The sequence below is a fragment of the Chanos chanos genome, chromosome 1 (assembly GCF_902362185.1).
Source record: "Chanos chanos chromosome 1, fChaCha1.1, whole genome shotgun sequence".
Lineage (NCBI taxonomy): Eukaryota > Metazoa > Chordata > Actinopteri > Gonorynchiformes > Chanidae > Chanos > Chanos chanos.
This window is the reverse complement of record NC_044495.1, coordinates 32,557,439-32,574,579: the sequence shown is the minus strand read 5'-3', so window position 1 is coordinate 32,574,579 and position 17,141 is coordinate 32,557,439. Positions and strand designations below refer to the sequence as shown.

The 17,141-nt window shown below is 39.6% G+C and overlaps 3 protein-coding genes across 3 annotated transcripts; 1 reads left to right on the top strand and 2 right to left on the bottom strand.

The window, feature by feature from the left end:
* Positions 1-2,088: 2,088 nt before the first annotated feature.
* On the bottom strand, positions 2,089-3,482 carry scocb (short coiled-coil protein b). The gene is made up of 3 exons (XM_030787053.1): positions 3,431-3,482; positions 2,480-2,560; positions 2,089-2,231 (listed from the first exon to the last, which is right to left on the bottom strand). Exons 1-3 carry the CDS (start codon positions 3,447-3,449, stop codon positions 2,089-2,091), a joined length of 243 nt encoding a protein of 80 aa, XP_030642913.1. The 5' UTR covers positions 3,450-3,482.
* Positions 3,483-6,248: 2,766 nt separating this feature from the next.
* mgst2 (microsomal glutathione S-transferase 2) lies at positions 6,249-9,007 on the bottom strand. The gene is made up of 5 exons (XM_030785403.1): positions 8,874-9,007; positions 7,206-7,305; positions 6,903-6,973; positions 6,536-6,617; positions 6,249-6,410 (listed from the first exon to the last, which is right to left on the bottom strand). Exons 1-5 carry the CDS (start codon positions 8,932-8,934, stop codon positions 6,287-6,289), a joined length of 438 nt encoding a protein of 145 aa, XP_030641263.1. The 5' UTR covers positions 8,935-9,007; the 3' UTR covers positions 6,249-6,286.
* Positions 9,008-9,362: 355 nt separating this feature from the next.
* On the top strand, positions 9,363-16,899 carry setd7 (SET domain containing 7, histone lysine methyltransferase). Its single transcript, XM_030779970.1, has 8 exons — positions 9,363-9,478; positions 10,456-10,585; positions 11,225-11,426; positions 12,652-12,841; positions 13,956-14,037; positions 14,238-14,355; positions 15,376-15,533; positions 15,721-16,899. The coding sequence occupies exons 1-8, from the start codon at positions 9,439-9,441 to the stop codon at positions 15,920-15,922; spliced, it is 1,122 nt and encodes a 373-aa protein (XP_030635830.1). The 5' UTR covers positions 9,363-9,438; the 3' UTR covers positions 15,923-16,899.
* The last annotated feature ends 242 nt before the right edge of the window (positions 16,900-17,141 follow it).

The following is a 17,141-nucleotide window of genomic DNA, read 5'->3' as shown; positions in this document are numbered from 1 at the left end:
TTGAGTGAGTGCAAAGAGTAAAACTGTGTGTTTGATTTCTTATTGGTTTTGAGTGTAATGAAGATGACCTGATCAGGGTTTATCAGATAAGAGTGTGGTGAATTAATCCTCTCCTCACATGGCATGTTAATGGACACACATAGACAGATGCAATGAACTGGGTGGAAATTCCCATTTCATTGCTGTCCTTGATCAAGTCTCACTGGTTTGATGATTTATAAGTTTATTATAATTTAACTTTTGTGAGCTACCAACACAGGCCTGGCACATCTACAGTCACATTTTATACATCTGACATTAAATGTTTAGATTGTTAATGTTTAATCAATATGTACAAGAGTTGTTTTCCAGTTGTGTTCCTTCCATACCTAAGGATAAAACACCCTAAGAAATAGAAAGATAAAAAACAAAATGTATCCATGGTAAAACCTCCAGCCCAGATTTGTATGTGCACTGGTTGCTAAACTCAAATTATACTCAGACCAGAAAAAAACCTACATGACGAAATTTATTGATGGAATTATCAGGTGAGGGAACTCTATGTTCTCTTTGTTCTCCACATTCTCTCTACGCACTCTTACAGCATCGTCGGGCAGGTGAGTGAACTTCTCAGCCATGATAATGACAGTACGAACAGAAGCTATGAAAACACATCCTCTTGGAGTTTGTCAGTGGCTCGTCTATGGGGACACAGGAGTTTTTCAGGAGCTTTCTCACTGTCTCTCTGGCACCACAGACCAGAAGCTGCAGATTTTCAGGGGAATTTGATTTGCATGCACCAGCATACAAATCAACTAATCCTATATATAGATATATATTCTTCCTTGAATGAATTTCAGTTTGTAAATACATAATCTTTTGCTGTTAGTTTCCATGACGTCTGTTTTTAAAAGTTTCCTGCTCTGCCTGACTGCCGTGATGGGTATAAATGACAGAATTGGATCCCTGAGGAGAGGGATGAGCTGTCTTTGCTTCCTTTTCTATTGGAGGTTTCGTCAGTCTGCTTTGCCAAGACGCACTGACATACAAATCAAACCAAAGCCAGCATTTCTATCCAGTTACATAATTCCTAGAGGGCAGGAACTTAATAACTGAATGAAAACTACCCAAACACAATAACAAACACACACACACACGCACAAGGCATAAAGACTATTACCACAGGGACTGACACGTCGAGGCCAACCAAAAAGTCTTTTATTAAAACAGGCATATCAAATGCCGCAAAAAAATAAATCATAAAATGCTGTATAGAAAAGGTTTAAGGAGGGCACAGGTGCACAGAAACACAACCGCAGTTCCTTTTTAAGAACACTCTTCCCCTGAAGACATCTGACAATCTTAAAGAACTATTCGCTAAATTTACAAAATTTTCTCATTTTCCACATAACATAGTCTAACTGGATTTATCGCTTCAATAAATCCTAAACTGCTGTATTTTCAAAAAAAGCTCCACCTCAGATCTTAAAAGAATGTTCCTGGCACAATTGTGGAGTGAAATATCTTCGATGTTTGTTTGTGTATTCTTTGTGCTTTAAGTCTAGAAGTAGCTGATCAACGGCAGCAATGGAAGGCAACAAAAAGGTATCATTTAGAGGAAGTATCCCTTTACCGTGGCATAAAAGTTTTTAAGTTGTCATCTCATTAATTTGTTGTGTACTCATGTTAAGCCACAGAAGACAGTGTTGGAGGTTGCTGCAGTTGTGTTTCAATGTATAAAGCTTTGACAAACAACAGTCACACACTGTTCTGACAGTGTGAAAAAAAAACAGGGTCAAACGTAAACACAGGTTAATGTATTTAGTTTCTGTTTTTCTTCACATGTGGTAAAATAACGTGCAAAAGCATAAATAATGCAGGATGAGCCTTTAACACTGTTGCACTTTAAAAAAGAAATAAATAAAGTGACAACATTAAATACTAAGACGGAGACAAGTCTTGCAATGTAAACATTTGACATTTGGGCTGTGTGTGATGATTCAAACAGGAAAGCATTGGTAACAGGAGCGTAAACAAATATGAGTGGGATGACACAGGCGTGGCTTTGTTTAAAAATGGGATAACTCAGGAGTGCTGGGAAGAGTGGGCTTATTTCCGTTTGCTCTTTGAATCAGTCGTCTGGAATACGCTGGATGCAGACATAAGGTTCTCAATGTACTGACCCAGAACCTGGTTCTCTGATTTCAGCTTCAAATTCTCCTCTTTCACAGCATCCACTCTTACTGAGAGGTCTGACAGAGAGAGAGAGTAAGAGAGAGAGAAAGAGAGAGAGAAGGAATGGAATAAGAGAGAGAGAAACTAGGATGACCAGGGACTTTTTGTGGATCGGGCAGTGAACTTCAGACAGTTCCTATAAAATTTTTGCATTTGTGATGGTAAAGAATACAATGCCACACACCCTTCTCAATACCATTATGAGCGAGATTATTAGCACTACTGAGTGTATGTTGTTTACCGAGTATGTGTTGTGTGCTCTTACCCTCAAGTGTATGTTGCAACTCAAGGACCTGGTTTATCAGCCTCATCTTCTCCTCCCACTCTGCCTGATTTTCCTTGTCACCTGAAACACACACACGTTTTCAATAAATGAAAACCGTGATCTGATCGATGCACTTATTGTCAGTTGCTTTGGTTAAAAGCATGTGCTGAACGCCAAATTGTAAATTGTAAACACAAATACCATCAATCAGCATTGGCTGCTCCTGTCTAACTTACACATCTGTTTTTTCTCATGTCTTAAGTTCACTGCTGGAAACTATGACACAACACACGCTGGTTAAATTTGGCACTGCCAGATATTTTTCCATTTTACCAGCCACTTTGATGTGTGACCAAAAATCTGCCTCTGTTAGTGTTTATTGTTATGACAGGATAACTCGATATCCCACAAAACTCACACTACAAAAGAACAAGACCCAACACTACAATATAATATTTATTATGTTTAAAATATGATGTTAGATAATGTTATAGGAATCTTTACTCTAGCACCACACTGGTGCAGATAGTGTTTAATGTGTGATTAGAGGCAAGGGACAGTCATGTTCATGAATCATACACCTCAGGAACTGTGTGCTTGACATTACTTTTAATATATAGTAACAGCCCTATAAATGCATTAATTCGTTAGGGACTGTGCTATTTTGTGATGCTGCGTGAAGTCTCTGACTACTTTCACAACATACCACAGTCTCTACACTTTTAATGTTAGATTTTCCAGTGCTTTATCACAGTTTGTAAAAATTAAATCACTACTAAATTTCATTATATCCAAACACATGATAACACTTATATACTCTGATTTCACAACCCTGAAATGAAGAACACAGGAGTATACTAACTGCCAAAAACTTGAAACAGCTGAGCAGACAGGTTTTTGAACTTTATTAAGCCCATGTGCATGAGTTCACGTCACTGTAGTTTCTCTTACCGTCCACATCCGAGTTCATGCTGACGTATTTATCCTCCTTCTTGATGTACAGGGCTGCGACTCCAGAGAGCACTACAGATACACAGTGATGACAGTTACATCAAACCTTTCGAAAATCGATGAAAGTTATATAGGTCTATGCATGCAGATCTTTTCCAAGACGCAACTCGCTCCAGTAAAAACAGCCAATTAAAAATCTCTAGTTGAATCAGCTCCCTCCCTCGAAATACACTTTCGTAAAATGCAGACTTGTTCAGCCCCCGATATTTGAGATTTTAACAGCGCATACGGCTAGCTGAATTTCGTGGTGTCACTTAACTGTGCTTACATATTTGTAGGTTTACTAGGCTATATGACACTAACGGTAAAGGCGTAGTTCACTAACACAACCATACCAACGGACAAGCAAACGGTTACACAGATATTTTAACAGAAAAGGACAACTGAAGGAAAATTTGCAGTACAGGCACAAATAATTATGCTATTGAGGTAACTACATAAGGCACCTGCACTATCTCAGGGTAGGTTAGATCAGGTTAACCAACGGATCACGAATAGCTAAGGCAAGACGCAAGCTAACATGATGTAAACAAAGCTGCGACATGTAGCCTACATGGTGAGTGATGTTTTTCATATCATACAGTAGGTTTAATGCGTAAATGTACAAGAGGACACATTGTGCTGATATGAATACAATGACTTACCCAACTGAAGGAAGAAAACACAGAGATTCTATCAAGAAAAAAACGGGGGATGTCACGCTATCCCTGAGTCATCCATTCGCAGAATTGCAGGTGATATAGTTGCACTTGCGAGCTGAATGATCGGTAGGACAGAATCATCAAGCTGACGCACTGGTATCAAAACGAGGCCAAAGTACTAGCAGTGATGCGCTGGTCAGGTCCATTTACAGTTCTGACCCCGCGCCAGGCTGTAGTATTGAGAAACAGTGTAGCACATTTCCATTCGTTGCCAGGCAATACAAATTATCTCTGTGTGGTAATGGTTTCCATGGACTGAACGCAAACATATGAAAATGAATTTGCCCCGAACTGACCACAGCACACGGAAACTTAATCTCATTTTACAGCTTTGAAAAGCTTTAGAATGTAGCACACGCTGATCAACTTACAAATGCAATGTATCCAGTTAAACAAATGCAGAAGTTATCTGATTATGAATCACTTTAGAATTCATGTAGAGTGTTTCTATACATTGAAGGAGGCTTTTGCTGTAGTATGCAAACGTTTTTTTTTATTCTCTATATGTGTCCTTTGTGTATCAATCTGACTCTACATAATTTACAAAATTTACAGAAACACAAAACTAATATCATCGGGATGTTCCCGACAAGTTTTAGTCAGAGTTTCTGAGCAGATAGCAAGAAAGATAAAACATGTTCAAAACAGCATCTTTACTTAAAAACGGAGTGATAGAAGTTCAAGTACTGTAAAAAAAAAAAAGGATAAATATGCTTGTAGAGATAAACTCTGTAATCTCACCTGCTAAAGTGCCAATGTACTGGCCAAGGAATGTAATATATAGCTGAGTCAGTCTGATCAGCTCACACTGTGATAAGATCATTATGAGGTAAGTGGTATGACTAAGCTGTTTGTTACTATAAGTCATACCACTACCCTCACATTGTGATAAGACGTTATGGCTTATTTCGTATGCATCATTGGAGGCATGTGTTCTCAGAGAAGACGGAAAAATATGTATTAAAAGAAACAAGAAATCCATGTGTCACAACAGCACATTTTAGCTGACACAGGTGAAATCAAACAAAAAAAAGTTTACAGCCATGTTTCTTTCTAACTGATTACGCCTCCATTGATCAGGTGTGAAGCTCGTTGGCTCATTTACAGTACTTTACACTATGTTACAGTTACAGTACTGTAATTGCATCAAGGTGGAAGGGGATTTCAAACCTACAGGTCCACTGTCACTAAGAGCACATACATACACTGAGGACTTGAAGGGATTAAATTCCTCACTCTCAAATCTGTTAGTGACACCTGGTGGCCAAACGTGCACAGCACATCATAATATGTCAACAAGGGGAATGCGGCGTGCAGTTAAACACTTAGTAAATTTCACGTGTTCATGAAACTTTCATGCTTATGCACATTATGATGTAGTATAATAACAATTCGTAAGTTGGGCATTAGACCTTCTTATGTCTCAAGTGTGTAAACCGATCAATGTCTTGTGGCATCATGAGACATGCCAGGTCTCTTGTGGCATATGGTTTTCCAGATGGTATCTGATGGGCAGTTTAGCCCTGCTGCAGAGCAGACAGTCTGGATGTGTCTGTTCTGTGCCCTATATTTAGTGTAGAATTTGAGCTGACTTCAGGTCAGTCTGAAAACCAACCCATTGTTTGTCACAGTAGGAGATGAGAACTTATATATGCGAGGTGTATCTGCAACTGCAGGTTGTTGAAAGTGACAGGAAGAGTTTGAAAGCAAGCACTATCTATTACTCTGCTTTGATTGTGAAGAGCCAGTTTAAAGGAGTCACTCAGCAACTTAACGACTTACACTGTTTAATCTGTAGTATTCTTGTCTTTTTGGTGGGTGATACAGTTCCCATTCAAACTCAGGAACCTATAGCAGGTTCAAAATAACATTGACACTGAAGAGTCTTTTCAATTTTTTTTTTCATTCTGAATGACAGGCATAAAAGAAACATAACATCACACAATATGCACCTGCTGTAAAGAAGAAGGCTCATGACTGGTGTTATGTATGGTCATGTAATGGAAAATGGTCATATAATGGAAAAATTATTTTAAAATGGTAGAAAATGAAAAATGCATTTGAGAGAGAGTATTTGTTCCATTGACTCTGTTTTTCACCAGAATCTGGAAAGGAGGTTGATGTCAAGGTATTTGTCCAAGATTGCATGAAGAATCCCACTGGCTGCCATGACAGCCAGGATTATAAGTGCAACCAATTGCAAAGAAAATCCTGGCAACCTGAAAATAACCAGTCAGCGGAATCAGGTAAGGTTTTGATGATGTTGCTTCCAAATTTTTTTTGGATTTGTCGTGCATTTAATTTTCATTTCCTCCATTCAGCATTACCAAATTCATGTATTTACCTTTTCTTAGTCGAGGTAGAGTAGCCAACAAAATACATCTCTCGGGCCACAATATACACAATTCCTCCAATAGCGGCTAGCTCTGAAGGAGAAGAAGATTTGAAATATGTTTAGGATTTTTTTTCTCCTAGCATAGAATGCAGGGTTTTTTTTTTTCAGTCTCGCAATACTGAAGGCCTTGGGTTTGGTGTTATGATTTGAGTTCAAATTAGACAACAAAATCAGTAAAACAACAAATATGTAGCACTTTGTTATTTCATTACGCAGAAACAGATTATCTGAATTTTGAATCTGGTCCTGTGTGGTATTGTCACAAATACAGTGCAATTCCAGACTTTGCAACCTCTTTCCAGTTTCATACTTTTACCTTCATTACAGAAAAGCCCAGCAATCCACAAGGTCATCAGGAAGATGGGGTAAAACTCCACACAGTTCTGTCTGAGAGGTGCAGGGGGAAGATGATAACTGATTAACATATATACCAAAGATTTTTTTCAGCATAATTAATCGGCGACCCAAATTATGACTGTGAGACTGAAATAGGATTAATCTTTTTATTATTGCAGATGGCTGAGGCAGAATTGACTTTGTTTATCCATGCATAAACGTTGCTCTTATTTCAGGCTGATAAACCTGTATGTTAGAGAAAGCCTCTAATGTAGTTTCTTACTGGGCACGAAATGTTCTCTCAAATTCTGGATGACCAGTGACAACAGGTGGCATAATTTTGTGCTTCATTCTGGACCATCCCACACGTCTGGCTATGTACCCTGGTAGGAAAAAAAGACTATATAGTTATGTGTAACTGTTTAATGCCACTCAAGTTACCATGACAAACATCTGATGATATTTGTTTGAGTTATACATCCTTTAGCACATGTATATTAATTAATGTTTGTGTATTTATTTGACAGATGAATTGACATTGCCTTTAGATTATGGACTAATGTGACATGAAGGGAAAATATAGTGTTCAACAGTCTATCAACGGAAATGACAACATCCTGACTAATTCAGATCTGTCAGATCTGTCACCCTCCTGTGGAGTCATCCCTCTGCCTCTCGTTTGCTCCTTTACTATTGTTTCTATAGGGAAGAAACAATGCTCCCCACAGAATATGACACAATGTGATACTGTCATCCAGTAGCTCACTGATGTTGGAGATTCAGGTGTAATTTTAGGTTTCACAAAATTATAATAAAAATGCTGCTACTGCAGTTTGTTTAAGTCCACTCAACAAAATTAGTCTAGTTAGTACAATAACGTTTTGGTGATCTCAAGGTAATGTATAAGATCTTTATGTCAATTAGTCCTGTTGTTCAGCTTTTTAATAATGTTGCACTCCAGCACATATTTTTATGGTATAAAACAAGCCCTGAATACTCCTCACAAAGGGCATACAGATTCTCCATGGCAACACTGTGGGTGAAGAGGGGCAAGGGTAATTATAGCCAGAGGTAAGGTGTGTGCCTTATACCTCCTGTGGTTAATATGATACCAGACAGAGGCTATGGTGGGAACTACGTCAGTACTTTTCATTTACGTATCACTGCATAGATAGGCTACTGTCCAAAGAACTCAATGATTTTCCATAAAATGCACCAGATAACACTGAATTGGATTATGCATTAATATTACTAGGATTATAACACATGATGTAAGCACAGAATTCCAGTAAAAGGTAAGCAGCCAACCCATCAAAGGCATTCAATAAGTTAGTTGGTGAGAGACCAGTTTGCTTAACAATAGTAAGGTTTGAAAGACTTCAGTTACACAAAACTTGAGCGTTCCGTTGATAAAACGAAGCTACAGCCCGAGACCTACAGGGATGAGCGCAAATACTGAACGAATCAGAGTTTTGGACATATTTCAAAGACGTTACCCCGAACGAACTCTACACCGATTTAGGAAATTATCAAACAGTGCGCGTCTCTATGAAGTCACGCAAAAGTATTTTAAAGTGTGTGACTGTCGTCAAAGAAACCTGCCAGACAGCATATTAGGTTCATTCCGAAGAAATTTAGAAAGACCAATCGCGCTTGGCGGTTAATGGGCATATTGATCTTAGGGCTAATTTTCGTCAATTTCCTTCGGTATGTTAATACCATGAAGAAATTAAGCATAATTTACGCATGCAGTTGATTTCTCGTTATTACCTTAATTCGATTATTATGAGCAGGAGTCAACATCGTTAACCGATCAGAGTACACATCCTATGAACGGAAACGCGAAATGTCTGGATTCGGTCAGAAAACTTTGTTTCACTCAAATAGGCTAGACTCGAATAGTCGCGAACCCAGGACTTGTTTTTTGGAGCAGTCACGAAGCGTGTCTTACCCATGTGAAGACCAGATAATAATGACACCGCAGCTAAAAGAACAGGGAGGTCCGTTGCCATGATTGCCGAACAATTTGGATTCTTCTCGCTGGCTTTCTGAGATTACAGTGTCCTAAAACATAAAGCACTTTATAACTATGGTTGTACTCCACCCAAGAGCAAGCTGTAGCATGCAAAGGTTGTGAAGACACCTCTGACCAGCCTCCTGAAATGAAACGAAATTCTCTTTATTGGCTTATAGCCTATATCAATGAAAAAGTAACGTAACCCTGGTGCATTACCGTGCTTAAAAACGTAACTGTGGATATAAATACATTTCGCGTGTTTGTTCTTTTAATAAACAACGTTTTAATTTTGTCTGCCCCTTTAAATGCCTTTACGTATTGTGTAATCGGCTGTCAATGATGTGGTCTGGTGCGGATGATGTCAGACCCTGTGCACCGGGAACGGCAGCCCCCCTTTTTGCAAGTTGTCGGAATGTGAACCGCTATCCAGTGCAACAATATATAAACGATTGATCTCGACTGATCCTAACGCTTACTATTAGGACAGTTCAGCGCAGAAATGGACAGCGACGATGATAACATGGAAGAGGTCGTAGAAGGTACGGCAAGCAGTTGTATGCTCACAATAGACCAAAACGTGTGTGGGGTGTTCAGATAATAAGCAAGTGAAAGTAGTTCTGCTTTCCGTGTCAACTTTTGTCAAAATCTAAGATAAATAGCCCAAACTGTAGTTCAATATCGCTTTAAGGCCCGCGCACTTCGGAAGTAGTCCATAAGCCGACGCCGGGGTTTATTTGGCATTAAAGCTACGAGGGAAGTCAGCCCGTGTGGGCTTGGCTAATGCCGGCTGTTCGGTTCAATTATAGAACAGCTACAAACACTGGATTAAACCAACACTACCAGTGTCTTCCAGAGTGATTAGCTGTTTGAACTATCGTCGCTTGTTTGTTGGAACCGCGTCCTTACATCAACCCTACATTGTTCTCTCAAATTTCCAGTCATTTAATACAGTTATTGTGACATTGTTGCTGTAACTTGAAAATGCGCTCACGTGAACTTCATGCTGTAAACTGTGTCCGAGGGTCTCATTTAAATTTTCGACACGCTGAAATTTTGTAAACGGCCTTGATTATGTTTGCATTTTTAAGTTTTGTATTGGTGTTTGTGGTTTTTTTAATTAATTTTTTTTTTTAACTTATGCAAGGCTCAGCTCTTTAAAAATTGTTCCACCACTCGGTCGTGGGAACTAACGAGCTCCTGTTTTCTTACTCTCAATAAGTGTTTATTATAGACATACAGATGACTCACGTGTTACTGTATGTTTGTTTTGGAACATCTCATTCCTGTCAAAAACACATATAATATCACATATAATATCATAGAACACCAGGGTATAACGCTTTCATGTAGCCAAAGTTTTTATTAAAAAAAAAAAAAGAAACGCAAACTCATCGGGCATTCACGATCCGTGTTTTTTGTGGGGGCAGGGGCTACAGACAAGCCAATATAGATGTTTCCCAACTTATTTTGAACCATGTGAATATTGTCTTTGAATGTATATTTCCTCAATCCACAGGGCCGCTTGATGAGGATGATCAACCTCATGGGTTTTGTACGGTTACCTACTCCTCTAGTGACCGCTTCGAGGGACATTTTGTCCACGGGGAAAAAAATGGAAAGGGCAAGTTCTTTTTTTTCGATGGGAGGTACGACACCATCCATGACAGAACAGCCTTTACCATGGCACTATTTGTGTTAGCGTCTCAATGATTCTCTTTCTCAGTTAATAGTTTTTCTTTTCTGTGAGGAGGACAAAACGTTTTTCAGCAACTCCCTCTTCTTCCCCAAATGCATTCAGAAAAACATAGCCATTGCACAGGCTCTTCACTTAAGACAAGAGACAGTCTAATTGAAATCAATTAGTGTCTTTCAGCAGACTCAAACAATTACAGACATTATAGAGAGGGAGAGAGAGAGAGAGAAAGCAAAACAAACACACACAGCATCACAATCAGACCTAGTGAAACAGAGACACCCATACAAACAGTAGCAGAGGCCTGAGTTCATGAGTCATAGTCTTATTGATTAAAAGCTGTCTGTGCCATCCCACTCCTTCTTTGTTTCTTTCATATCTGTTATCATCCCCCCCTAACCCCACTTATTTGCTCACTGTCTTTATCCTTGTGCATAAGACCATATTAAAAAAGCATACTGCTCTGAAGAGAGTCCAGGATATGTTGTTTTAATATATCACTGATCCATATGTTATCAAGACTTGGAAGTTTGGATGCGTTTTTCATCAGTATTGTTTTGTTATCTTTCACTCTCTCTCTTTGGATCTGCAGTACGTTGGAGGGTTTCTACGTGGATGATGCTTTGCAGGGTCAGGGTGTGTATGCTTATGAGGATGGTGGGGTGTTACATGGAACCTACGTTGACGGAGAGCTAAATGGCCCTGCCCAAGAGTTTGACTCGGATGGTCGACTGGTTTTCAAGGGCCAGTACAAGGACAACATCCGCTGTGGAGTTTGCTGGATCTACTACCCAGTACGTTGTAGATCATGGTTTTACCTCTTTTGGCTTTTCACCTCTTTTGAGTTAGGAGTAGTATTAGTTGTAGAAATATTTTTGTGCATCGAAGTGTGTCATTGTGAGATTTCTATGTGGCAGGTACGTCAGGCCTAATTGTGAAAAAGAGTTGGTGTTGTTCATCGGTTACAGCACTATTCAAAATTAAAATGACGCTTTAAACAAAAAAAAAACCCCACGTTGAATCCCATTTATAGGGGGTTTTGTACGGGAAACAAAAACTACGGTTCTAAAGTCCATGTTTCGTCTCGTGGTCAGTGTGTAATGAACCCATGGGGTTCTCACCTCAGCTCTTGTAAGTGAAGTTTTTTTTTTTTTACGAACGTGCTGCCACATCACAGGGAATACATAACACACATGCACACAACCCAGCGTGGTTTTTCTTCTTTACACTTCTCACTTCGATAAAATATATACCCCATGCTTATAATGTGCTGCGCATATGCTTTAATTGAGCAGACAGTTACACCAGGTTTAATGACTGTCGACTCTGTAACCATTTTAAACAAGAACAAAACACATAGTATCATTAGTCAGACCATAATTAATGTGGGATATATCAGAACCCATGAATCTACATGAACAGATAGATAGTAGATCTAGTAAAGTAGATCTAATCTCCAGGCTTCTCTAAACAGGAATTTGTTTTCCTTTCCTTTTGTTCAAGTAGCTGCACATTAATTTGAGAAAGATCGGAGCCGTCAGTCATCGTTTTGCAGTAGTCATGCCTTTCTTTAAAATAACTGGTGCTCAAGTTTACTTTTCTTTCAGTAATTTTCTTGAGGAAGAACCGTAAACTAAAGTGTTCTGATATTCATATTTATTTTACTTATTGTTATGAAGAAGAGCCTTAACATAAATATCGTACAAGTTTAGTTTTCCTACAATCTTTTTCTAAAAGAAAGCCATTAATATAGAAAGTTCTGATGTTCGTTTTCAGTTTTGTGGAACTTTGTTGCTGTTTATAGCAGATGTGTTCTTCTTGAGTTAATTTTCTATATATTTAAATTAAAATGGAATGAAGTTGGTTCAGCTTCCTTTCAAGCCAAACCATGAAATAAACCAAGGTACAAGCCAACCTGTGAAGAGGGTGAACTGATACAGCTCTATTCTTCATCTATTGCAGTAGTTTAATTCATACCTTTGTGTGTGTGTGTGTGTGTGTGCGCGCGCGCGCGTGTAGGACGGCGGCAGTGTTGTCGGAGAGGTGAATGAGGACGGTGAGATGACTGGTAATGCCGTGGCTTATGTATACCCTGATGGCTGCACAGCCCTGTGTGGAAGCTTTGTGGACGGAGAGCTCATCGAGGCTCGACTAGCCAGCCTGACTGTGCAAGAAAACAGCAGACCTCACTCCACCATTTCACCCGACAGTCAGTGATGTGGAACTCTTTTTCTGTTTTCCTTTGTCACTCTCTTTTAGTTTCTTTTGAAACTCTCTTGGTTTGGCCAGTTGGTGTCCATGCTGTAGTAGTGGCTTCACTGATTGAGACCTGAGTGTTTGTGTGAGCTCAGGTAAAAACAAGGTGATAGCTCTCACAGACACCTGGAGACTCCTGCAGGTTTTTGTCCATTGCCTCTAATTAGAAATTTGCTTCTACCTTGAAAATCAGTAACGTATGGTGTCCAATAGAAATCCATTCTTCTAGGAATTTTTTGAATGAGGCACGAGAGTTGATTTCCGTTGTTCGGTGACCAGTGTCTTTAGTGCAGGCAGCTCACATGTCGAGTGGCAATCTTAACATAATTGGTTTTGGTCTCAGACACTTATCACAGTCCTTTGATAGTGACATTTATTGCTTAGATTAACAAACTCATGAGGCAAAGTGATAAAAAATGGGAACCAAAGTGCCCAGTGACTTCTGTCCATTCACAAAGTTGAATAGTTCAAAAGATGGATGACTGAATTGGTGGAAAAACAGACAACATATTTTTGGCTCCTGGTTGTAGATGTTGATGTCACTTGCTCTAAACAAACACAAATCTGTCAAAAGCTATTTATGTTTGTGCATATGTATTTTACGAGTGCATTTTGTGGGTAGTTTCCACTGCCATTAGACCTGGTTTATGGATACTATAAAAACCTCAAAAGAACATGAGTGTATTCAGTCTAAAGGCTTTCTCACTGTGGTCCTGATGTACTCACATCTTTTGTAAAGCTAAATGAACATTTGCTCAGCACTGTTATTTTGTCTTAAGACAAATTATATTCTCCCGTCACTGTGGTATTATTGCTATGAATTGTATGATTTGCTTTTGATTTTCGTAGGGGTAGTGTTTGTGCAGAATAGCAGTGTCTGTGGAGAAGTATATAGTGTAAATGCATGAGAAGGTCAGAGGATTATCCCTCATGTTTTTCAAGTCTTTTCAGACGTTTAATATGTTAAATTTGGAGATTTCTAAATGCGAGCTGTACATAAATGTTGGATGTTGAGTAAATGCTAGCTCTAAATATGGTATATTCTCTTTATTTGTTTTCTCTTACAGGCCCTGTTTATACCTATGATAAATCTACTTCCACCTGCATCGCTGGGCACAGATTGTTACCAGATCCCTATGAGAGTCAGCGGTATGCATAATGACAGACTTTTCTCTGAGTCCTCTAGGTTGTTCTGTATTGTTGTTGTTGTGTGTGTGTGTGTGTGTGTGTGTGTGAGAGAGAGAGAGAAAGAGAGAGAGAGAGCGAGTGAACGAACAAGCCAGCCAGCAGGTGAGAGAGATAGATGTTGAATGTTTTGTCTGAGGTTTGTTTTTCTGTGATTGCCTCAGTGTGTATGTAGGACAGTCACTGATCTCAGGAGCAGGCGAAGGGCTGTTTGCAAAGACTGATACTGGCCCAGACACAGTAATGGCCTTTTACAACGGAGTCCGCATCACACACACAGAGGTGGGTGAGTGTAAGGATCTAATGTAACACAACCAAAATAGTGTTAGTATTCATGTTATTACTTAATACAATCAAGTTCAGAATATTATGTTTGAGAACAAGAATACCAGTGGTGTTTCACTGGGAACTGGTGGCATCAACTAAAGCTAACTGGTTAACATAACAATGAGATTTTCTTTGCTAGTGTTTGAAGCAACCAGAGTTGTGTCCACAGAAGTTTGTACACTGTGTTTAACTGCAGTGCCCTCACTTTGAAAAAATGCCAGTGTTCTAAGGATTTTGGCTATCCGTCAAAACGTCTCACCGGTGTTTGGTCATGTGCACATATGCTTTTATGGCAAAGGTCACAGTTGTGGTCATGTTTGGTGCTGTAGTAGCAAAACCACACAGGGAAGCAAACAGAGAGATACACTCACCTTCCACTTTATTAAAAACGCCTGCCTTGGACCTACATTTACTGGACACTTTATAAGATACACCCGCCTCATAGGTAGACTACAAATGTTTACAATTACATACTGTAGCCCACCTGTTACCATGCATAATGTGTCAGCCACTCTCTCTCCACTTCATCAATGGTCAGTTTCTAAATGCAGGACCACTATTGACTGGATATTATTTGCTTGTCAGGCCATACTCAACACAGCGGTGACACTGACGTGGTAGTGACATGGTAGTGGGTGTCGTGCTGGTATGAGTGCATCAGGCACAGCAACGTCACTGAGGTTTGTACACATGTCACAGCTGGGATAGAGTGGTCTGTCACCCAAAAATACTCAGCCAACAGTGGCCCTGTGATGAGAAACTGACCACTGATGGAGAACCAGAGGATGGCTCACACAAACTGTGAATGACAACAGATGGGCCGTAGTCTCTAACTTTACACCAGTAAGGTATTCAGACAGGATGGGTGTTTGTCATTAACAGTGAGTGCATTGTTCAGACAGGTATGTCCTCAGTTACCTCACTGATGTTTTCTGTTATAAACCAAAACAAAACAAAACAAAAAAAAACGTACAGGTAGACAGCCGCGACTGGTCCTTGAATGGCAACACCATTTCCCTGGATGAGGACACGGTGATTGACGTCCCAGAACCGTTTAATCGAATGGAGAAATACTGCGCAACACTTGGACACAAGGCCAATCATTCTTTCACCCCTAACTGCAAATATGACCCGTGAGTCCCACTCCCTCGTCTGTTCAGATCTGTGCACCTTGGCACTACGTTATTAATTAATTCATGTCAGTGACGCATTGTACCCAGTTAAAGATGTATTTAGCGATCAGTTGAAGTGTCATGATGTGGAACCCTTGTCCTATACAGCATGTATTCAATTTAATGTTTTAATGTCTTTTTTTTCCAGGTTTGTTCACCCTCGTTTCGGGCCGATAAAATGTATCAGGACCATTAGAGCTGTACAGAAGGATGAGGAACTAACCGTTGCCTACGGTTATGACCATGATCCTTCTGGGAAATCGGGTCCAGAGGCTCCAGACTGGTACAAACGAGAGCTCAGGGAGTTCCAGGAGAGAGAGGCCGGGCGGGGGCCTGAAGAGACTCATTGACCACTCCTCTCTCCTTAACCTGCCCCCTTCCCTTCAAGAACATCCAAACATCTTATGTTGCTCTGAGCATTTGGTAATGCAGTTAACAAAACCAAGCACCTGTTCGTACCCTCCTACATAGCTCTTGAATAGCTCACAAGTTAGTAGAGTTACCTTAAAAAAAAAAAAAAAAAAAACATGCTCACGCCCACTCCTGTTCCCAGTAACACCCTCTTGAACTACACCTGGCCTTGTCCCTATTATCGTCCTACAGTAACAATGGGAAATATACACCCTAATGGTCTGTGGAGTGGTTGGTAGACCTTAAAGAAACTGACCGACTGTCATAATGATATGGATCCACAATGTGGAGGTAATGGTCATAAATACATTCAAAATCAGCACAACTCTGCCTAGAATCACCTGACCTCTTAGACACAAACATGCAGAAAACTATGCATTAACAAATCAACCAGGTATCCTGCACTGCTCAAATAGCATCTGTCTACCCTAACTGAGGTTGCTGTATATGCATGAACTATAGGAAATATGTGGAAATGTAGGTCTTACTGCAGACATTTTATTGCTTCTCCTGCAATAACAAAACCACCTTGTTGAAAACAGTTTATCCCTTGCACTACAGTTATCCTATTTGTTAATGCTGTAACTTATGATGGCCTTCACTGACAGCTAACCATAAAATAGCTTGTAGTGTTCAAAAAGTGCAGTATTATACTCAGTGTTGTATTTATTTCTGTTTTCTCCTCCAAACCTGGAAGAATTTGTCTTCTGTCAGTTGAGGAGTGAATTCATGTTATGTATGTGTTTTAATGAGATTTTGTGTATGTGTGTAAGTGCGTGAGAAGACAAAAATGAGAGTGTGTTTCTACTTGCTGTATGGGAAAGATCGTGGGAGGTCTTTTAAAATGAACCCAAAAGGGAGAGGGCAGAACTTTGATATGCAATAGCTGATCTTATCTTGAGAATTGCTCTATGCCAACGTTTATCAATAAATACGTAATGGAACATTACTAATAAAGTTGTCAGAACTGCTTCATTCTACGGTGAAATGGGAATGAGTATGAATAATGAAAAAAAAAAAACTTTATAAGCTGTAGTCCTCCAAAAATACGTGAAAGAGTGGCGACGTTTATACAAAGCCAAGGCGATTTCAGGGGGCTTGCCAAACTGGGCGTGATCATTGAGTTGCACCTGCGTGAGCAGGTAAATCAATGACAAA

Coding starts and splice junctions, on each gene's coding strand:
- scocb (XM_030787053.1), bottom strand. Junction 2,232..2,479: donor GTTGCAACATACACTTGAGG/GTAAGAGCACAC, acceptor TCTCTCTGTCAG/ACCTCTCAGTAAGAGTGGAT.
- mgst2 (XM_030785403.1), bottom strand. CDS start 8,934: ATGGCAACGGACCTCCCTGTTCTTTTAGCTGCGGTGTCATTATTATCT. Junction 7,306..8,873: donor ATTATCTGGTCTTCACATGG/GTAAGACACGCT, acceptor TTTTCCTACCAG/GGTACATAGCCAGACGTGTG. Junction 6,974..7,205: donor GAGAGAACATTTCGTGCCCA/GTAAGAAACTAC, acceptor TGCACCTCTCAG/ACAGAACTGTGTGGAGTTTT.
- setd7 (XM_030779970.1), top strand. CDS start 9,439: ATGGACAGCGACGATGATAACATGGAAGAGGTCGTAGAAG. Junction 11,427..12,651: donor TTTGCTGGATCTACTACCCA/GTACGTTGTAGA, acceptor GCGCGCGTGTAG/GACGGCGGCAGTGTTGTCGG. Junction 12,842..13,955: donor CTCCACCATTTCACCCGACA/GTCAGTGATGTG, acceptor TTTCTCTTACAG/GCCCTGTTTATACCTATGAT.